We start from the raw sequence: 22,632 nt of genomic DNA, 5'->3' as shown, positions 1-22,632 counted from the left end.
AATATCATGAACCCTAATCTATGAAACAGGATCATTTTCCTGCTCTATAATGTGCAGCTAATTAATTCAGCTGGTTTTATGATGTGATATAGAAATTTATCATTTTGATAATGCATACATTAAATTAAAATATTCATAAAATATAATAAAACTGTGATTTATAGCGCATGCATGCCTATATAAAATAAAAAATCTAAATTGAATTTGAATAATTTAATACATTGAATTGAAAAAAATTTATCGACAAAAGAGCTGATGGGCATTCTTGGACATAAATTTCTAAAAAACCGGCATCTAATAATGACATTTATTATTTAGCACGTGAGAAATACATATTTTTTAATAACACGCATTTTTTACATGTTTTTTAATAATTTAAAAGACACATGTTATTTTTAATGATTGGGTCTAAGAAATTTACTAAAAAAAAAAAACAACAAAAGTCATTTTTCCAAAAAAAGAAAAGAAAATAAAAAAGTCAAAAGCTTTGCCAAGCCAAGCTATGAGTATTCACTGTGGTGATTTCACCGCCCTTTGCGTTTTGAGTTTGTAAGATTCAGACAACCTTTTTGTGACTCACGGTTGACCATGTCTGAGTTGTCATAAAAGTTCCGTAATTAAAGGAAAACGTCAAGGGTAGTTCGGGGATCACATCAATTAACGAAGCGTTTTTAATGTCTTAATTAATTTATCACCTTAATTAATAAGACACAGGCAAAGAAGAAGTGGGAGGGAAGGACGAAACAAAGAAAGCCGGAACAGAAAAAAGAGTTCTGCTGCCAAAACAGAGGAGGAGGCTTAAATCTCTTCTTTCAAAAGATTTCTTCTTGTTGAAGGGTTTAAGCTTTCTCATTTTTCTATTTATCAAAGATCATTTTTTAAAAAAAAATTATTTTTCATTGTTTAGAAGCATACATCCATACAAGTTGCACTGAAAGAAAGGGAAAGAAGTTGAGGAATTCTTGTCGCTGAATTGAATGGTCGTTGCTGAAGGAATTGGAAGTGGATCCATAAGCAACCCAAGTCTCTGATCTGATCTCAGTGAAAATGGTATTTGCTTTTTCTATGCTTTTGCAAAATTTGGTTAAATTTTTATATGTCTTGCATATTTGAAGTTCTGGGTTCTCATAATCGTATGAAATTTTATGCTATTCAATTCAAAGTTGTTGATAATTTAATGGGTTATTGTTGGTTTAGTATCTTGATGACTGATTTGTGCTTAAGTTGAAGCAGAAATGGATATATGAATATTTTCTGTCGATCTTTTGGTTTGAAGTTTGTTTCTTTGAGTTCTGTTTCAATCACATTCAGATTTGTTTTCTTCTCTTGTTTCTTGAGGTGCATACTTGGATTTCTGTTTTAATGTTCATGTAAATGCTCATTTGGATTTACTAAGCAGCAGCTCACTAGTCCAACTCAAGTGTTTATGTGTCGGTAGAGATCTTTTAAGGAAGAGAGCAAATTGAAAACAAGGATTTGGGTTAAAAAGGTTGCATTGATATTTCACTATAAAAGAAAGAAAATCACAGTCAAAGCAAAATAGTAAAAAATTGATAGAATTAGAACTCACAGCACATTTGCTTTATAATGGAGTTAGACTGTCTTCTCTTAGTGGAATTTGTACCAAGCTAGAAGCATACATCAATGACCCAAAAGAAATTTAAGTAAATCAAAGGCGTTGCTGATGATGGAGTTGGTATCTTTTCCTCCTCTTTCTATATATACATTGCACTTGTTTGCTCATTTTTTATGCGAGTACATGTCTGGACTCTTTTGTTTATTGCTCTTTTGTATTAGTGAGAATAGAGAGAAGTACTTGAGTCTTACATCTTGGCCATTGCAGTTACAGATGATTGCCTGTGCCTGTTTGCATGCATGATGCTCCATAAATCTTGTCCAAGGAAAAATGTAGTTATGCAATTTACTTGATATTTTAGTCTTTGACACTCTTTGCTTTTCAGGCTGTTGCTATCAGTCATGCGGTTGGATCTCTTGTTTGGATGGAAGATCCTGATGAAGCTTGGATAGATGGTGAAGTAGTGAAGGTTGATGGTGAAGAAATTAAAGTCCTCTGCACTTCGGGGAAGACGGTGAGTGCTTTGAATGATGTTATCATGGGCATTTTTTCTGCACATATTACCTATATTAATTTTATCATGTGCTGAATGACAATTCTCCATCTTTTGCTATTGTAATGTACATGTGTCTTCATCTTATTTTAATATTTAACAAGTTCTATGGTTGAAGTGGTGGTGCGGACATCTTTATCTGGTTAGGGTGGCAGTAGAATCACTTCACCTATACTCTTTTAAATACTTGTCAATTTTTTTTTTTTTCCCCATTTTGTGCTTACTGATTTTTTTTTGATTGTATGTGCTGATTTTGCTTACTTTTCCCACCATTATTTATGCGGAAAACTGCAGGTTGTTGTTAAAGCTTCCAATGTCTATCCCAAAGACCCTGAAGCTCCACCGTGTGGAGTGGATGACATGACAAAGCTGGCTTATTTGCATGAACCAGGAGTCCTTGACAATCTAAGATCAAGATATGATATCAATGAGATATACGTGAGTATTTGAAATAGTCTTTCATTAAAAGATTACCAACAGCTACAAGAGAAAGCTAGTCCATGATAGAGTTTCTTTTTCTCTCTCTTTTTAGTTGGGGTTGTCAGAAGGGGGAAGGGGTAGGAGATGGGTGGTTGGTAAATATTCTGCATCCATACTTGATGTGTTTGTTACATTTTGATGGATGTTGGGGGGACATCCTTTTTTTTTTTTTTTTTTTAATCTTTACATCGATCTTCTGCATTTTCTGAAGTTAATACACTTACTGTTGATGTCAGACTTACACGGGGAATATATTGATCGCTGTGAATCCTTTTAGAAGACTACCGCATCTTTATGATAGCCATATGATGGCTCAGTATAAAGGGGCAGCCTTCGGTGAGCTGAGTCCACATCCTTTTGCTGTTGCAGATGCTGCATACCGGTACTTTTTCACATTCTCAATGTAAAATCTTCAAGTCATCTCTTTTCTTGGCTGGTACTGTAACTTGCCATTTGTGTGGATGCAGACTTATGATTAATGAGGGAAAAAGTCAGGCAATATTGGTTAGTGGAGAAAGTGGGGCTGGTAAAACAGAAAGCACAAAATTACTCATGGCATATCTTGCTTACATGGGAGGGAGAGCTGCTGCTGAGGGGAGGACTGTTGAGCAGCAAGTCCTGGAGGTAAAAAGTTCTAGAATCTCAGTTGTCTGCCAAACTGGCACATGCAGTAGTAAGATCTGACATTGATTTTTTCAAGCAAAATTGTTTTTAGTTATACAAAAAAGATATGTTGAAGTTTATAATTCTTGGCCAGTATTTTTCTTTTATAGGTTCTTTAACAGGTCACCTGTACTATACATGCTTTCATTGTGTTTTTCTCTTATTTTCAGTCCAATCCTGTTCTGGAAGCCTTCGGTAATGCCAAGACTGTTCGAAACAATAACTCGAGGTGGGATGATGTTTTATTTTTAAAATTTTCTTATTTCTATATTGTGAATTTTATGTAATACGATCTATTTGCTGGGGTTCCATCCTTATGTGCATTTTTTTTTTTTTTTTTGGATAACGTACCTTATGTGCATGTTATCAATATTGCAGTCGTTTTGGTAAGTTCGTGGAGATCCAATTTGACAAGAAGGGAAGAATTTCGGGAGCTGCTATCAGAACTTATTTGCTTGAAAGGTCACGTGTATGCCAGTTGTCTGACCCAGAGAGAAATTATCACTGTTTCTACATGCTTTGTGCTGCACCACCAGAGGTAATGGTTCTTTAACTGCTTCACAAAACCGGCTTCATGGAAATAAGGCGGAACAATATGTGCAGATTATATGTTTCTTTTGTATTTATTTGTCATACATGGAAAATATTTGTCTTACAATATCTGTGAACTGGCCAAAGAAGGATTTATGAAGTGGACCATGATACTCTCTCTTTGATGTTCAGCTCTCGACATTAACAAACTTTACTTTGTTTAAAGTGTACCCAAAAAGGAAATATTATTGTTTTCAGTAAACTTTCAATCTTCTGAGTTTGTTGGGACATGGCTTTCCAAGGAACTCTTTCCACCGTTCTTCTTACTCCCAACTTCAACTGAACCCACAGCTCTTTTACCTAAAGGATTCTGATCTGGGGAAGCTGTGACAGGGTCATCATCAGTTGAAGCACTACTTTAGGCCTCAAACTTGTTAAAGGCAGCCAAGTCTTCTGATGCATCTTCTATATTAGGAAGGTTATTTCTGTAACCAGGATCAACATTTTTTTGCTCAGACTTTCCACCTGCAGCTGCTGTTGATGAACTGCTTCCAGAACCTGAAGCTGTCACAACCATGGCCTTCGCCACATTCAAAACATTCATATCATGCCTTCTAACGCCACTTGATGCCTTTCCTTTCTTTGAAGCAATCTGCTAGGCCTGTATTTCTTCTGCTGCTATCTGTTGGAACACCTTCTTATTCAGTTATTTGGACAACAACTTTGCAATGTGAACTTGCTGGTCTCCTATGGTTCTCTACCTTCACATTCACCTAATCCCCATTTTTGCATTGGAGATTAGAGTCCCTCATCTAATCCTCTTTAGCACTAATTCCCATACAAATTTGGCTTTGGTCAATCTGTCAGCTTGAAGTGGTCTTTCCCATTGCACTTCCAACATAGCTCAAGCCAATCTTCCAAGATTTCTATTAGAATGTAAATTAAATGATTAGATTTCTCCATTTCTATTGGCTTAAGCATTTGATGATCCCAAATAGGCTTGGCCTTATAGGAAGCCTGCAACGGAAGACCAAGATATTGGGAAAAACCGGTGGGAATGTTGTCTAGTGGTAAATAGTTTTGAAAAAGAAAAATTTAGTTCCACTATTGTCCTCTCACGGTTTTTAAAACTTCTATCATTTCTTTCCCACTAAAGACACCCACAAATGGCAGGACATAGCTAGCTTCCACATTGCTTCACTCTGAGGATTGCCACTCAACTCTCTCCAATGAGCGAAATGGTCTACTACTCTTCTAGTTGAATATGGTGAGAGTGAAATGCTCGAAGTTTTGATGACTGTGAGATAGGATTGATTGATTTGAAGAAGTTGGTGTTACAAACGCTGTATTCATGGAGAGTGACATGGCATACTCCAAATGTTTCTACTTTTTTTGAATTTCTAGATTTATGTTCTTTTTTCTCTATGGGTTAGGGGTCTCTTGTATACTTCCTATGTACATGGGTTGTGCTCTTCTGCCTGTTGTTTGAATATATATTATTTATTAAAAAAATTATGTCCCATTCTTAAGTATTTTGTGGCTTAGTATTTTCTTAGTTCCATTTGGAAAATTACCTATCTTTGGATCTTGGAATCTGATAATTGTATAAAGTGTTTGTGAATTTCTGTTCTCTTTTTTTTTTTTTTTTCTCACCATCTAGAGTGCAGCACTCCACTGCTTCCCCTAGCAGCATGAGTCTTGTATTGCTCTCCCACAATCCAGTTGCTTTGTTTAGGCTAAGATCATAACTTGATATCTGAAGTTTTTATTTTTCTCGGGAAATTCATATAAGAATAGAAAATATGATGTTTGCAGAAATTGAATAGTTTTTTCACAAAAAAAAAAAGTCTGCAAATAGAACTTGAGAATAAACTTTAAAAATGTCATTTTCATTTCTTTGTGCAAAGCACCAACTGTTCTTCTCTAGCTTCCAGACATCTCTTATTTTCTTCTCTTATTAATTTGACAGGATGTCAAGAGGTACAAATTGGAAAACCCTACAACATTTCATTATCTGAATCAATCAAATTGCTATAAGTTGGATGGGATTGATGATTCAAAGGAATATATCGCAACAAGGAGGGCAATGGAAGTTGTTGGAATAAGTGTTGGTGAGCAGGTATTTCATAGGAAATTGCTTCAATTGGAATCCAACTTCAAGTATAACTGCTACTTGAAAATCTTGTTTTTCTTTGTTCCTTACACCTTTTCAGGATGCAATATTTCGTGTTGTGGCTGCAATTCTGCATCTTGGGAATGTTGAATTTGCAAAAGGGAAGGAAACAGACTCATCCATACCCAAAGATGAAAAATCTCGGTTCCATCTAAGAACTGCTGCTGAGCTTTTCATGTAAGCAATTTCATTGACAAGCATTCACACACTAAAAGATGAAGTGGTTGACAAGTTTGCACTTCATATTTTATGATAAGAGAAGAAAATGTGGCCTATCAATTCTTAAATATTGTTCAGGTGTGATGCAAAGGCACTAGAAGATTCTCTTTGCAAACGTGTAATTGTTACCCGTGATGAAACCATAACAAAATGTCTGGATCCAGATTCTGCAGCTGTCAGTAGAGATGCTTTGGCTAAAATTGTGTATGCGAGGTTGTTTGACTGGTAAGATACTCGTTGAAGAGTTTGATTGAAGATTATTCAGTGTGGTCTTTCTTATCGTTACTACTAGTTCAAATTTGAGCTGTAAATTGAACAGTGGACCCTTCTTGGTTCTACAGGCTTGTGGATAAGATTAATAGTTCAATTGGTCAAGACCCTGAGTCAAAGTTCTTAATTGGGGTGCTGGATATATATGGTTTTGAGAGTTTCAAGACAAACAGGTGCTTAACCGGTATGCCTTATCTTTTTATTTTGACATAGATCTCTATGTGAACTCAATGGAAGGTTATTTTTTCTCTCAAGGTTGTAGGAGAGACTGAAGCTCTCTTTGAGCAGCCATTTTCTACTTGTCACTCCCTGACTCATAAAGAATAAAATTAACTTGAATTATTTTCTGTTATAATCATTAGTAATTTACTGTGTTTCTTTTATTGGTTGCTTTTTAGTATCAATTTTCAGCCATGCCCCTCTCTCTCCTCCCCCACCCCTCCTTTCTCATTATCACTTTTCAGTACTTAAGATGACTTGTGAGACTGCTCCTTCCCATAGAGGGGTGTCTTTCCTTCCGCTCGTCTTTTAAGTATGTCAAAGGATAATAAGATGCATGAGGCACTACTATGGGGGGTTTGAGCATCTATATAAAAGTACCATGTGCTTGTGTATCTGTTAAATTCTTTCATTTCTTTATCTCTTGGACAGGTCTGGGATGATTTATCATCCATTGTGTCAATACTAAGTTCCTTGCATGGCCTATCTGTTTGTTGCTGCTAATTTTGGCTTCAGGTTCTGCTAAAGTAGTCTTTAGGTTGACCTCATGTCAACATTGCGGTAACATTGCAGTAAATTCTAAATGCCATTGGAGCTTTGAAAGAGCAGTTTCCTCTTGTCTAGTTGAAAATTCTAGCATCTTCTTCTTCCCATACGGCATGTATTCTTCTTGTTTAATAATCTTATGATTTCAAATCTTCTGTCAATTTGTTCTAACTTCCAGGAGTAGCTAGCTATAGAGATGAAAACAGAAGGTTCTTTTGGTGCTTACTGTCCACTCCTGATGTTCTGTGATTGTGTGGTTCTCTAAATGAAAGAAAAGAGCAAACTTGAATATATGGAATTTTTATTCTTATTAATGTACAGGTTTTGAGTTTGTTACTTTTCTGCTAAGGAGAATGCCAAAGTGATCTAAAAATAATGTCTTGCAAGAGTATAACATCAATATACTTCCTGCATTAATTTCCTTAATAGACTGGAATGCTTTGCATGGACTTAAATCTTAATTTATTGAGACTGGATTTATGAGCTTAGATGCTTGTATTTTTTATCTCATGGATAGTTGTTCTTTGGTGTGTATTTTGCAGTTTTGAGCAATTTTGCATCAATCTCACAAATGAGAAGCTTCAGCAACATTTCAATCAGGTTTTCTGTTAAGAATTTCTGTATTTTCTTTATTGTTCTTTGCGATTGTTCAATCTATATGTATTGCATATGTTTGTAATGCACAAATATCTTGTTGGCAGCATGTTTTCAAAATGGAGCAAGAAGAATATACAAAAGAAGAAATTGATTGGAGTTACATTGAGTTTGTTGATAATCAAGATATTCTTGATCTCATTGAAAAGGTTTGTGTGTCTAACATGCATAGTGTTTTTCTTCGCTTTCTATTGGATTTGTTTCATAAATCATAACTCTCTTTAGGCATTGGTGTTTCTCATGTAGGGTTGTGCCCCTTTTCTGAATTTTTCTTATGAATTATTACTTTATGGAAAAAAAAAAAAAAAAAAAACTTTGTTTACATGTTGATATCTGCCAAGGCGAGTGCATGTGATTAACCTAGGTATCTTTGCTGGTTCCTCCAAAAAGTGGACGAAGCTTGCAGCAGAAACAGTGATTCATCCTTGGTTGTGAACATCTGGTCTTTGACCTTACGTAATGTAGCAGTTAACTTTTCATTTCATTCTAAGTCTATCGAAGTTGTGTAAAGTGTCCTGGCTTTCAGTTATCTGAAAGCTTGAAGAAAGAGGGTTGAGCTGGTTAAATGGCCAACATCAAATGTAGTCACACGAGTCCAGACAATTGTGGCTTTTATGGAGTGAGGATAATGAGAAAAGGCTTTTGGATCTTTCGTAATGATGTCACTCCTTTCCCTTGGAGGAGGATTTGGTGGACTGAGGTTCTTTTGAGGGCGGCCTTTTTGGCTTGGTTGGTGGCTCTAGGGAAGATCCTTACTATAGACAACCTAAGGAAGCGGCATGTCATTGTGGTTGATAGGTGTTGTATGTGCAAGAGGAATGAGGAGTCCATAGACCATCCTCTCCTCCATTGTGAGCTTGCTTGCGCCCTATGAAATGCCTTTTTCAGTTGTTTTGGGTTGTATTGGGTGATGCCTAGTAGAGTAGCTAACTTGTTAGCATGTTGGTGGATTTGTAGTAGCACTCGGAGTGCTGCTGTGTGGAAAATGGTGCATTTTTGCCTCTTTTGGTGTCTTTGGAGGGAAATAAATGATAAAATTTATGAGGATCGCAAGAGGACATTGGCTGAGCTTGAGTTATTTTTCTACTTTTATACTTGGACAGCTGCGTTTGTAGCTCCCTGACTGCTTAGTTCTCATCATTTTCTTGTTCTTTTCTCTTGTATTCTCCCAGTGTAACTAAGTAGTGCTTTTCGCTTTTAATAATATTTCGATTACTTATAAAAAATTAACTTCAGAGTTTACTCCAAGATAACTTATATCGGCTTCCATTTTGTCTTGTTTGATAATTTTTCTATTTTTTTGTTGCTGATGCTGCTATTGGTTTTTCTTAATTCTCCCCGGCCAAAACTTAGTGTAGTTAATATTGTTCTTTATTTGTTGTTAAATAAACTTAACGATGAAATCATTATGCTCATAGGGTGTTCAATTTAAAATTTGATTCTCTCTCTCTGCTGCTGTCTGTCTTTAGTTTTCATTTTATTCATGTCTTGTACGTTTGATTTTTTATATGTTCATTAATGGATTTTCAGAAACCGGGTGGCATTATTGCTCTTCTGGATGAAGCTTGGTAAGTACTGCACTATGTAGTATATTACTTTAATATCTCTATATCACTTCATAAAATTTCATTGAATACACTGTTTGGTTGTGAGATAGCTGAGTTGTGTGTTCTGCAGTATGTTTCCAAGATCAACACATGAAACATTTGCCCAAAAGCTGTATCAGACATTCAAAAACCATAGTCGCTTCACGAAGCCAAAATTATCACGTAGTGACTTCACAATTTGCCATTACGCTGGCGATGTAAGTGTCTTGTTTGCATTGTTCTTTGTAGTGATGTATAGGTCATAGAATTCAAACCTAAGAAGCAAGAAGTAATTATAAAAAATACATGCACTGAAAACTTTGATATGACTTTCAGGTCACTTATCAAACAGAACTGTTCCTGGACAAGAACAAGGACTATGTTGTTGCTGAACATCAGGGGCTCTTGAGTGCTTCCAGATGCTCCTTTGTGGCGGGTTTATTTCCACCTTCAGCTGAGGATTCATCCAAATCATCAAAGTTCTCTTCAATTGGTTCACGGTTTAAGGTATGATAGTTTTCCTTTTCTTTTATGGGTAAAAAAAAAATTGAGATTCTTTCTACTATCTGGTGGGTTGTGAAGTCCTCTTTTTTACTTTATGCAGCAACAATTGCAAGCGCTGCTTGAAACTCTCAGCACGACTGAGCCGCATTACATTCGTTGTGTAAAACCCAATAATCTTCTTAAGCCATCAATCTTTGAGAATAAAAATGTTCTTCAACAACTACGTTGTGGGGTAAGAATTTTGATATCTTATAGTGTTGATTTTTGAATATTGTTGGTGTGGTAATTAAAATTTACTGCATTTGATTCGAGTTTATTCATATTTTATTTGTCTCATTTCAGGGAGTCATGGAGGCAATTAGGATAAGCTGTGCTGGATTTCCCACTAGAAAACCCTTTGTTGAATTTGTAGATAGATTTGGCCTGCTTGCACCTGAAGTTTTGGATGGGAGGTATTTTGATTGTTTTATTTTTTTGTCAGTTGTTTTGCCTAACCATTAAATGTGCTGACATATTTCTATAATAATATAATATCAGTTCTGATGAGATCATTGCTTGTAAGAGGCTTCTAGAGAAGGTGGGACTTAAAGGCTATCAGGTAATTATTTGATGATGATTAGACATTCTTCACAGATTGAAATTCTATCATTTTCTCCTGATTTAATATGGTCATAAGTTTTGGGGAATGAACGCATTAACATCATATGCTCCATGCAAGATGGTGTTACAAGACTACTGCAAAAGTATAATACTGATGCTTTTCCTGTATCACTTGAGTAATAGTGACAAGCTTGTTTAAGCACCTTTAGGGAATCCTTATAACAAGGTTTTACTGTGTCATCCATGGATGGTGCAACACTTTCTTTTCACATGTTCACTGTATAGACTGGATCTGTATACTTCAGTACTGTCATCCTTATTTTCATCTTCTTTATGGGCTACTGGAGTTGCTTCAGTTCATTGGTGGAACATGATACATTTTACATTAGGTGTTTACTTGTCCCCCCTCCCAGCGGACCTAAATGATATGGATCAGCTTGTATGTGATTTAGATTGCTTGGTCATTGAAAAAGACATGAAATCATTATTGACAATGACATGATGTCCCTGAGCTAAGTGGAGGCACTAGAATGTGGGTTTGCATAACATAGACTGTTTAGAATTTTTATTTACGGTATTTGGACATAACAGTGTAAAGAGATTGACACATTCTTTACTGCTGGGCTTGGTTTCAAGTGTATTCTTATCTTGAGCTCTGGATCTAGTTTGTTGTGGTTCTGTTGCCTTGTTTGTTGTGAAATGTACTAAAAATATGATCGTCCTTTGTGAGTATGTGATGAGATGCGTGTTCTAGTTAAATTCAAAGCAAGTTGTTTCCCATTCTCCATGCACCCATTTGTTTCTCGTCTAAATATCAATAGATTTTAGCTGATGGGGATTTTTTTTTTTTTTTTTGTGTGTGTGGGTTTGGGGGGGGGGGGGGGGGGGGTGGTGTTGTCTTTACTGTTGTAAAATGCTGATTTGTTACTTGTGCTATATATTTGTTTTGTGGATAGATTTTGTGATCTTATGATCCTGTTTGTTGTTGCAGATTGGTAAAACAAAAATTTTCCTTAGGGCTGGTCAGATGGCAGAACTAGATGCCCATAGAAGTGAGGTCTTAGGAAGATCAGCTAGCATTATTCAGAGGAAAGTCCGTTCTTATTTAGCCCGTAAAAGTTTTGTCTTGCTCCGTCGGTCTGTTATACAAATTCAAGCTGCATGCAGAGGTATTTAAATTTTGTTCCTGATGTCTTTGGACATCCTGATCTTTTAGGTTATAGTTTGTACTCCTATCTGCTGAGACATCCAGATTTGTATATACTTTTTGTTAGCTTTTGTCTTTGCTGATTACAGGACAACTTACTCGGCAAATTTACGAGGGCATGCGAAGAGAAGCTTCTTCTATGATGATCCAGAGAGACTTGCGGATGTTTCTTGCTAGGAAAGCTTACAAAGAATTGCATTCCTCCGCTGTTTCTATTCAGACAGGAATGCGTGGAATGGCTGCTCGTATTGAGCTACGCTTCAGAAGGCAGACTAGAGCTGCAATTATTCTTCAGGTAAAAGACATATTTATTTTTACAAAATGGATAGCTGGTTTTAAAATGTTCTTAAGGATATTTTTTTAAAGAATTTATTTTTCTATTTGTTATTTTCTTATGAATGTTGAAATATTTTCTTGCAATATCAACATCTCTGAAGGAGTTGTGTACACTACTGTCATACCTTTGCTGTTTTGCTCTGCCTAGCTGAAATTCTTTAGGTTTTATATATTATTTCCTCCTTACAAACTTATCAAAAAAAAACAAAAAAATCCTTGCTAACTTGGAATACTTGTGGTTCTGTACTACAGAGCCAGTGTCGCAAATTCTTGGCACGGCTGCATTATATGGAGATAAAGAAAGCAGCAATTACAACACAGTGTGCATGGAGAGGAAGAGTTGCTCGAAAAGAACTACGGAATCTTAAGATGGTGACTACTTCTTCCTATATCATCTTATCTTTTTATTTATTGGGCCTTATGTTGTGACGTTGTTTAGGCAAAAGTATTGTAGTTACAGGTAAAATCGATAATGAGATTTTGTTTTGGGTCCCTAAGGGGACATCTCATAAGATTGGAAAAGTACAGACATTTTTCATGCATGCATTCATAACGGTTTGTGCTGTCACCCTGCATTAACCTGTGGTGGAAATAATTTTGAAAATCACCTTTCCCTGCATCCCTTGTCCATTGGCTGTACTTGAAACTATGATTTCATGGAATCTGTCAAACTGTCATAAGCACCTCCACTGTCAACAACCACCACATTGTCCTTATAGCAACCAGGATTCCCTCTCTCTCATGCCTCATCGCCCCATTTCCTCCTGAATTCCCAAACCAGAACCATTTGCCTTCACTCTCCTCGTAATCTCACAGGTCTGCTCATGCTAATCACCTCACCCTTTCTCTTTCTGCACTTTCAGAAATTGAAAACCATATGATTCCTTGTCACTTCTTTTATGCCAAGTAAAGGTCTTTGCGAAATGCTCCCAACCACAAATTAAATGGTAATTAAACTCATTTCTCCCAGAATTCCAGGGATTTTTAATACTTTGAAGTTTGCCTGATTACTAATTCATGTTTCTGCAACCACATCAAGCAGACAAACTTCTGTTTCTTAATCAGGAGTATTTAATTCCTTTATGGGAAGAAACATCTTATAAAAATTCAGCTTCATTTATGAGACAGATATTGAATACTTATCAAGCTTTTATTATAGCGCCAGATCACAAAGGAGAAGAGCCTGCTTTTTGACATGTTTCATACTTGCAAAATCAGGAATATTTGTGATTGCTGTACTTATGTTTTTGATGACGTGGTTTTTCTTAAGCTGCCTTTGCAAATTTTTGGTTTGGTATGTGATATGTCGGTTCTCAGCTTTTCTTGTCTGTGTACAGGCTGCAAGGGAAACTGGTGCTCTCCAAGCTGCCAAAAATAAACTGGAAAAGCAAGTTGAAGAACTGACATGGAGATTACAGCTGGAGAAACGCATGAGGGTAGGTGTTATTATGGCTATGAATCTGTTGAGAGTGGTGTCATGTTGCTCCATTGTGTTGCTTGTCTGAACATGCAATCAGAGCCCATGAATTTTCAGTGAGCCTCATCAGTTACCTGTCAATTGTTGACTTTGGTTTTGAAGTATGACTAATTTTTCAAATGTAAGTGTTGTCGATAGCAAGACTTACAGATGAAGAGTGGAAACATATGATGACATTGACGTTAATTCACAGAGTGGTAGTTGTATGTTAGATAACTTTAAAAAGATTTGGGTTTTCTGTGTTTTTATACGGAGTACTCAGTTCCTTCCTAATTGCCTACAAATTGTTAATTGGAGAAAGGAAGCATAGTTGCTAGCCTCATGGTTTGAAAGTTAGGAAGCACAGATTCTTTGAAAGAGGTTGAAGTATCTGTGTTTTAGCCGGATATGTTTCCATGAATAAAATTTAAAATTTAAAGTTGGATACTTTGGGACTTAGCAGGACACTATGGAAAATGATTGGAATACAGTTGGGACATGACTAGGGACCACTCCAAATGAAGCGGAGGTCACTAGTTCGAAACTCCCCTTCCCTTTCCTTGGGGGTAAAAAATTATTCATAAAAAAATGTTTTGCGGAAAATTTATTAGAACAGAAAATCTAAATGCTTAATTTTAAACATTTAAAAGACCTAGGGTGTGTTTTTTAAAGGATTTTGGTCCGATACTGTAGCAAAAATTGATTAATGTAAAAAAAAAAAAAAAGAATTTTTTTTTTATAAAAAAAATAGTGAAAAAGTAAGAATGTTTGGTATGGAAAATTGAAAAAAATTTGTTTTGTAATGATTTTTTTTTTTTTTTTTTAATTTGAATAGTAATAAAAATGATTGATGTGATGTAAAAAGTAAGAGAATGTTGAAAGAATGAAAAAGTGAGATGAATAGTAACGAATTGAAAACGGCCCTAATAGTAAATTGATTGATGTTATTTTGGTGATATTTAAAAATAGTGTATTTTGTGGATATATATATAAACATGGATGGAATATATGCTTCTTTCCTATATGTTGTTACTTGAATATTGATTTTAAATGTGCTTCTTAACCTTTGGTATTTGTTATTTAATATGATATACACGCACAAATATGTATTCATTAATAATAAATAATTATGTCCCAAATGTATCATCCTAGTTTTCCAAGAATCATCCTATCACCTGATTCATCTTGTATTCTGTGTCTTGTACTGGTACTGGTGCTTAGATTGAAAGCTATCAAATTCAAAGATGACGAAAGATTAAAAAATGTTGCTCGAATAAATGAGTGAATCCAGAAATGCAAAGAAAAATTATAAGAAAAAAGAAGAAGAAAAGATGCTTTGTATGCTGGGGAACTTTCTTCATGTTATTTCACTTTTGCAATTTTTATGTTTTAAGTTCTGTCAGAAGATCTCTTAAAGGTTCTCACCTCATATTAGTTCATGAACTTGAGCTTATAGGTTATGGAGCTGTTTTGGTAATGAATATAATTTTGGCATTTATAAATTGAATTCGATGAATGCCTGTATTATATTGCTTATAGAAAATAAATATGGAAAAGAGTAAAAGCAGAAGTTTATATATAATGTGCTTGCTAAAAATGTTTCTCTGTGACTTTATTGTGTTTCTCATATTTTGTTTTTCGTAATATGTCCAATATTTGTAGGCTGACATGGAAGAGGCTAAAACACAAGAAAACGAGAAACTACATTCTACTTTGCAAGAGATGCAGCTTCAGTTTAAGGAAACTAAAACAATGCTTGAGAAAGAATGTGAGGCTGCAAAAAGGGCAGCAGAGAAAGTCCCTGTCATACAAGAGGTTCCAGTTGTTGACCATGTAATGATGGAGAAGCTTAGCAGTGAAAATGAAAAGCTCAAGGTAATGTGGCTGAAAGTTTAGGATCTGCAATCTGCTGAAGGATACTGCCTTTGTTTACTTACTAAGACATCCTAAGAATGGCATCTTTGTTTTTGAGAATGTACTTGTTCATTTCTTCATGGTTATTTATTGCTTTCTGGAAAAATTATGCAGGCCATGGTTAGTTCACTGGAAATGAAAATTGATGAAACGGAGAAAAAATATGAAGAAGCAAGCAAAATTAGTGAAGAGAGATTGAAGCAAGCTTTGGATGCAGAAACAAAAATAATTCAGCTAAAGACTGCTATGCAGAGGTGGTTGTCCTGGTCTAGATTCTTAGTAATGTTGGACATAGATTAGTTAATAGATCCATATTACATATTAAACGTAAAGTGAAAATTCTTGTGTTAGCACGCATGTTGTCCATCAACAACCCCCCCCACCCCCCCCCCCCCCCCCCCACCCCCCGGGACCCCAGAAAGCCCTTCTCTCTCTCTCCAAATTTCAGTGTTGTCATTGTGATTGTTGTTACTTTCATTGGCAGGCTTGAAGAAAAATTTTCTGACATTGAGTCTGAAAACAAAATTCTTCGGCAGCAAGGATTGGTAACACCTGTAAAAAAGACATCAGACAATCTACAGACTCCAGCAACTCAAGTAAACATACACTGCCAAATAAAGTGTCACTCTCTTTCTCTCTCTGGTTGTTGATTTTAATAAATGTTTTTTGTTACTTGCAGAGATTGGAAAATGGTCATCATGTGAGTGAAGAGAGCAAAGCCAATGTAGTTTATTTTTTTCTTTTCTTGGTTTCTTTTGTAGTCTATGCTTGTATGTATCCACCTTATTATACTGTTTTTTTCTCTTTACTGGTCATTTATAAGAGTTCATTTTTGCAGGAACCCCATAGTGCAACACCTGCTAAGAAGTTTGGGACAGAATCTGATAGCAAGTTCAGGAGATCCCTTGTTGAACGTCAACATGTCTGTGCTTATAGAAATCATTATTTTCTTCATCCGCCCATACTTCAATTTTTTTTTTCAGAGTGTAGGTTGACTAATTTTAACGTTTTGAGATTTGCTTTTGTTACAGGAGAATGTTGATGCTCTTATTAGCTGTGTTATGAAAAACATTGGGTTCAGTCATGGGAAGCCTGTTGCAGCATTTACCATCTACAAATGCCTTCTACACTGGAAATCTTTTGAAGCCGAAAGGACTAGTGTATTTGATCGTCTCATCCAGATGATTGGTTCTGCCATCGAGGTAACTGGATTACTTTGTTTATGGACATTTTCAATGTGATCATTAACCCACTTGAAGCACCCAATTACTTATTTCTACCTACAAAAGAATAATGCATCTGGGAATTGGCTATTGTTGAAGAAAAACTTAAAAGGCACATCCTCGGGTCAAATACTATTCTAGGGAAGCATGAACCCAAAGTATCCCCTCAATCCCCAACATTACAATTATTCTGTCTCTTGTCTGAAGGTTAAAGGTATATAAGGCTAGAAGAGCACTGTAATTATATTCTTTTGGTGCTTTGTAAGAATTATTGGTTTCTGATTTCCACATGCCGATAATGCACCTTTTGGTGTCTTTACTGTTTCATCTTTTAGTAGGTGACATCTTTATAGCCAATGACCATTTTCATTTTCTATTAACTTTAGAATAGGCATTACTATGCAATCTTCATTCAGAATGCAATAACATGCTTATGCTTGAAATGTAGACCACTTAATATTTTCAGAAATTCTTTTAAAGTTGACCTGGTATCTACAGGCAGTGCCTCTCTTCCTACTACCCCCAACTTTGATGTCATAAGCATTGTTTTTAGTGGTGTAGCCAAATTGTCACAACTGTAGAAGAATTGGTTGCTGCTTGCTTTTTGTTGCGTTTGGTGTGCTGTTTCTAGTGTTAGAAGTTTGATATGATAAATGTTTCTAATGTCAGGATCAAGATGAGAATAAGGATATGGCTTATTGGTTATCAAATACATCTACTTTATTGTTCTTGCTCCAAAGAAGTCTGAAGGGTGCTGGTTCAAGTGGTGCAACTCCACATCGAAAGCCACCTGCTCCAACATCCATCTTTGGGAGGATGGCCATGGTATAAGATTCTAAAATCCACTCTGTTGGATTTTATGTATCTCTTTCCTTTTGTGATGCAAAATTATGATTACTTAATCTTCAAGTCCATTTCTTTGTTAAATGTAATATGATGTGGTAATTCAATTCCAGGGTTTTCGCTCATCCCCTTCTTCTGCCAATCTTCCTGTTCCTGCACTTGATGTAGTCCGAGAGGTTGAAGCTAAATACCCAGCTTTGCTTTTCAAGCAACAGCTCACAGCCTATGTGGAGAAAATCTATGGAATTATTCGAGACAACTTGAAGAAGGAGATTTCATCTTTTCTTTCATTATGTATCCAGGTACTTTTAACTTCATTTATCAACTCTATTCAACCAAACAATGCAGTTGCCCCGCCAACATGGGCAGGGATGGAACTGGGATGAATATTTAGGGGGACCGGATGTGATTCAAAAAAAAAAAAAAAATCTTTAACAATTGATTGGTGACTAAATCTTCAAGTGCTTATACAAAAATATACTTTATGTAAATTATAAAATGTATTTAATATATGAGATAATTAAACAGATAGATTATAAAAAAAATGATCAATTATGACACTTTCATTCCAACACTGCATATGAGATAGTGGAGAGGGTAATCGCAACTTCAAAGATGTATAACTGTCCAAAAAATTGTTCACAATTCAATGGTATCTAGGCTAAGAAATAGGTTGCATCCACAAAATTAGTTTTTAGTGGAAAAGAAAAGAAAAGATAAATTACAAATTTTATGCCAAACCTTAAGTTGCTCTGAGGAAAAAAAGAAAAAAAAGAAAAAGAAAAAAGGTAGTGAATCAAGAAAGTACCAAAAAGAAGATAAAATTACCATCATTTTTCCTAAAAAGAAAAAAATAAAAAAGTGACCATGATTTCATGGTTTATGAGAGAAATGAAAAGTATTAAAAAAGAATGATGAAAGTGGCCAAGATTACATGGTTTATAGGTAAATGTTCAAGTCTCGATTTGCCAGAGACAATATTCAACAAATAATTCTATAAGAATTAACTGAATTGAAGCATATATATATATATATTTTGCATGTTGGTAGCGAACTACCAACAATAGAGTACAAGTTTTCCAATATTCATTTCCAATGACAATCAAGGAAACATAACCTAAGAACATGCTGACATGACAAGTCCACAAATATTTATTTATTTTTTTTGCAAAATCCTTGGCCCGTGGGTCCATCACTGAACATGGGGTGGCCAAACTTCATTCAGCCACGATACTTTTGGTTGTGTAAAGTTGGTTGACTGCCTAATAAAAATATTGGGTTTAGGAAGTTTTATGTGTTCCATATGTATAACGTGTAATGTGGATATAGGCACCAAGAACATCAAAGGGAGTACTAAGATCTGGGCGGTCTTTCGGGAAAGATTCTCCATCGACTTACTGGCAGAGCATTATTGAGACCCTCAATACTTTCCTCGATACACTGAAAGAAAATTTCGTATGTAACTTCATTGAAGATTTTAGATTCACAAAATTTGAGTAATGCCAAACTTTGTTGTTGAGTTCTTTTCATCTTTCAAACGCAAAGAAACGATTATGGTTGTTGGGTTTCAGGTGCCTCCAATTCTTGTCCAGAAGATCTTCACTCAGACTTTCTCATATATCAACGTACAACTCTTTAATAGGTAATTAGTTATTTTATTCCGTCATCTACATATGCTAAAAAGTTTATTTATATTGGAATTTTTTTTTTCTTTATGATTTTCCAGCCTTCTTCTGCGTCGCGAGTGTTGTACATTCAGCAATGGGGAATATGTGAAATCTGGGTTAGCCGAGTTGGAGCTATGGTGCTGCCAAGCGAAAGAACAGGTGAACCTTTTTTCTGGGCAACTTCTTAATATTGGTGTTTCATGTCGGCTGTGTCTGTGTGTGTGTTTACCTACATCATTCATACCTATGGAACACTTTGTTTGCCGTAGGCATTCATAGTTTTCCCTGGTTTCATGACCCGATTTCCTTGGATTGCAGTACGCAGGCTCATCATGGGATGAACTTAAGCACATAAGACAGTCCGTTGGTTTCTTGGTATGTTAATTTGGTTTCTTGTTAAGACATCCTTCAATATTGCAGTCGATGTGGTCCTTTCTAAGGCATTGCTTTACCTTTACATCTGATAATAGTTCCTTTCACATTGTCTGGAAGATATCTTGCACAGTTATTGTGGTTTTACTTGCATTTTAACAAAATTGGAAAATTATTTGGCAGCTTTAACTAGACGTTGTCACGGTTGTATTCTTTTCTCTCAAGTAATAATAGCTCTAGTGCTGTATTGCTCACTTGATTTTCACTCATTTTTATGTACAGGTCATACATCAAAAATATAGAATTTCCTATGATGAAATCACCCATGACCTCTGCCCTGTAAGATTCTATTTGTCTCTCTCACTCTCTTTGACATTTTACTTTAGAGTACTGATTTACAGCAGGAAGGCCTAAGTAGATAAGAATTAAGGAGCATGACTTTCGGAATAGATACCAAAGAACTGGGTTAATTACTTAACTCACATATCTTTCTCTAGAGTGGCTGTTGAGATATTTGACCAAGGTCAACAGAAAAAAGAAAAGAAAAAAAGAAGTAAAAAGCGAAAAAAGAGAAAGATGCGACCCAATCCCTCCCTCTGACATCATGACTTGGCTTTTTTCAGATCTTAAGTGTTCAGCAGTTGTATAGAATCTGTGTTCTCTACAAGGATGACAACTATAATACTCGAAGTGTGTCTCCAGATGTAAGTTTGTTTGTAGGAATATCTTCTGTAATGTTTCTTGTGCTTGGGTGTGCCCTTTGAGTCTGATCTAATGTTTGTGATTCTTGATCTTCTTAAGTGAATTTTATTGCTTAGCAACCTCACCCTTACTCTTTCAACAGGTCATCTCCAGCATGAGGGTACTTATGACTGAGGACTCCAGTGATGCTGGGAGCAATTCCTACTTGTTGGATGACAATTCTGGGTGAGAGTTTCTTATCTTTTTACTCTGTGGGACTCTAAAAACAGTAGATCCATAAAATGGCTCCAGAAACTCCCACGACACTCATGTGTTTGTAGCTTGATAATTTAGAAATATAACTGGAAAGGGGACTTATTTATTTATTTTTTTAATTATGTAAAATGAAGGTAATCTTTTCTATTCTATTTTCTTTTCTTTTAGACATTCATTCATCTATGATCATTTTACTGTTCTAATAAAAGGATGTCATAACTATGACCATTTTGCTACACGCTTTCTTCAACAGCAATTACGTTACAGTTAGGTGTATTTCTTGTATATTTTCATTTACACTTTTAATAGTATTTCTATACTTTTTAAAAAAGATAGAGATTCTGCCTTTTCCATGGGAACAAATGAAGCAATAGATGAAAAGTCTCACTTTTAATATCAACTAATCCATGCTTCTCAATGCAGCATCCCCTTCTCGGTTGATGACCTCTCTACTTCTCTGCAAGAGAAGGATTTCTCCGAAGTCAAACCAGCAGATGACCTTCTTGAGAATCTAGCCTTCCAATTTTTACATGAGTAAGGCTAAAGAAGCTCAAGCGTGCAATTCGCGTGTTTCGTCCCAGCAGGCAGTGCGTTTCTAATTCTTCGGTCATTTGCCGTGGTGGTTGTAAATCCTATAGCCTTTTCACTTGTTCTTTTTTTTCTTCTTCTTATTTTTCCCTATTTCCAAGTCCCCATCAAAAAATTATTTTTTTATTCATTTATTTTAGCATTCAAATTGTACAATTTTCTTAGTTGAAAGGGGCAAGGATGTATCTTTGTTTTTGGCTGTGTGCATTCTGTCTGGTTTCGTTTTTCTGCCATTTGGCAGCATTGTTTGTAGGACGTTTAGGGGGCTACATTGGTGGCTGAGATATTGCTCTCTCCACCCAATTTTTCATTGTATAAAAGACACAATATATGAACATATATACAAAGAATGTGAGATTTATTTGGTAAAAAGTTCCTACATACCTTCTGAAGTGGTATGCCATTGGCAATTTCTTTGATGCCAACTTGTTTCCTTACATTGTTTACTAGTACTATCAAATGCCTGATTACTATGCTTTATGTGTGAATTATAATGTGTGCCCAGGAAAATGCTAGACCTAACTCTTTTACAACTTGTTGGCACATGTCAAGATGTGATTGGAGGATGTTACATTTTGTTTTTAGAGGATGACTTGCCTGCAAGTTGTAAAAGAGTTATAGGTGTAGAATGTGTAGAGCCCCAAACATTTTTCAAATTTTAATGCTGAATATTATCATATGGCAAGAGGTGTGGGCAGGAAAAATTAGATGAAAATTTGGGGGTTTTGTGCTTGTGGCTCCTCCACTATATAGGCCTTTTGTGTGAGTTGGATTTACAGGCATCATATTGATTTTTTTTTTTTTTTTAAAAAAAAAAATTTTAATGAATAAGATATTTATTAAGAAAATAACTCAAAAAATAAAACAAATGGAGGTAGCCCCATGGGCTTAACAGCAACAAGAAGCTATAAGAAGTGTTAACTTGAAGATAGACCTTTTTATCAAATGGTATTTCTCTTACTATAAAGAAGAAAATTGTCTGTGAAAAAGATACATGAAATGGCAATAACCCTCAAAGGCTTTGTTGAGTTGAAGTTGTTTTTCTTTTAAATTAGGAAAATACTTGGGGTGCTATAGCTTTAACTACAAGTCTCTTATAAGCTGATATAATAGTGGAGTGTCACGTCAGTTTATAAAGAACTTGTATTACCCTTAACAACACTCTTTAACCTAAATGAAACGGAAGAAAATTTACGGTTACACAAGACTACATTAAATATCGAGGTGGTCAAAGAAATCACGGAATTGATAAGATTTGGATAGAAGGAAATAGTTAAGCATGACTTGCTACACAATAAATGAACAGAGACAAGTACTTGAAAATAAAACTAAAAATTGATATGATTTGGACAGGAAGAAAGAGCTAACAATATTGACTCCCTACACAATAAATGAATAGGGACGGGTAATTGAAATGAAACTAAAACTTGAGTTTGAATTGGGGGCAAAAAGTTCTACATTGTAGGCTGCTAACCATGAGGAATTCACATGGGAC

The 22,632-nt window shown here is 35.5% G+C and overlaps 1 protein-coding gene across 6 annotated transcripts; it reads left to right on the top strand.

Moving 5' to 3' along the window:
- Positions 1 to 738: 738 nt before the first annotated feature.
- Positions 739 to 21,378, top strand: LOC132165739 (myosin-6). 6 transcript variants are annotated; one of them, XM_059576415.2, is made up of 39 exons: positions 739 to 1,050; positions 1,962 to 2,090; positions 2,424 to 2,567; positions 2,846 to 2,991; positions 3,077 to 3,233; positions 3,443 to 3,501; positions 3,651 to 3,810; positions 5,773 to 5,922; positions 6,017 to 6,153; positions 6,274 to 6,420; positions 6,537 to 6,638; positions 7,773 to 7,830; positions 7,932 to 8,033; positions 9,415 to 9,452; positions 9,562 to 9,688; positions 9,807 to 9,977; positions 10,075 to 10,206; positions 10,317 to 10,426; positions 10,512 to 10,572; positions 11,566 to 11,743; positions 11,871 to 12,076; positions 12,370 to 12,489; positions 13,455 to 13,553; positions 15,236 to 15,448; positions 15,602 to 15,741; positions 15,972 to 16,083; positions 16,167 to 16,187; positions 16,326 to 16,409; positions 16,519 to 16,689; positions 17,380 to 17,535; positions 17,667 to 17,855; positions 18,883 to 19,008; positions 19,125 to 19,195; positions 19,280 to 19,379; positions 19,539 to 19,595; positions 19,875 to 19,931; positions 20,216 to 20,296; positions 20,437 to 20,519; positions 20,973 to 21,378. In XM_059576415.2, the coding sequence occupies exons 1-39, from the start codon at positions 1,048 to 1,050 to the stop codon at positions 21,085 to 21,087; spliced, it is 4,512 nt and encodes a 1,503-aa protein (XP_059432398.2). In that variant the 5' UTR covers positions 739 to 1,047; the 3' UTR covers positions 21,088 to 21,378. The 6 variants fall into 6 exon arrangements, with proteins under 6 accessions (XP_059432398.2, XP_059432397.2, XP_059432399.2 ...); XM_059576414.2 differs by having other exon boundaries at positions 16,167 to 16,211; XM_088511700.1 differs by lacking the exons at positions 739 to 1,050; positions 1,962 to 2,090; positions 2,846 to 2,991 and having other exon boundaries at positions 2,492 to 2,567; positions 16,167 to 16,211.
- Positions 21,379 to 22,632: the final 1,254 nt, after the last annotated feature.

This window comes from Corylus avellana, chromosome 11 (assembly GCF_965113065.1).
Source record: "Corylus avellana chromosome 11, dhCorAvel1.hap1.2, whole genome shotgun sequence".
NCBI classification, from domain to species: Eukaryota; Viridiplantae; Streptophyta; class Magnoliopsida; order Fagales; family Betulaceae; genus Corylus; species Corylus avellana.
The sequence above is the reverse complement of the archived record's forward strand: the minus strand, read 5'-3'. Positions and strand labels throughout refer to the sequence as shown.

What these genes read in the sequence shown, in the direction of transcription:
- LOC132165739 (XM_059576414.2), top strand. An exon ending in AGCTGGAGAAACGCATGAGG is followed by an intron (nt 13,554 to 15,235) that starts GTAGGTGTTATT and finishes CAATATTTGTAG; the next exon opens with GCTGACATGGAAGAGGCTAA. An exon ending in GTGAAGAGAGCAAAGCCAAT is followed by an intron (nt 16,212 to 16,325) that starts GTAGTTTATTTT and finishes TCATTTTTGCAG; the next exon opens with GAACCCCATAGTGCAACACC.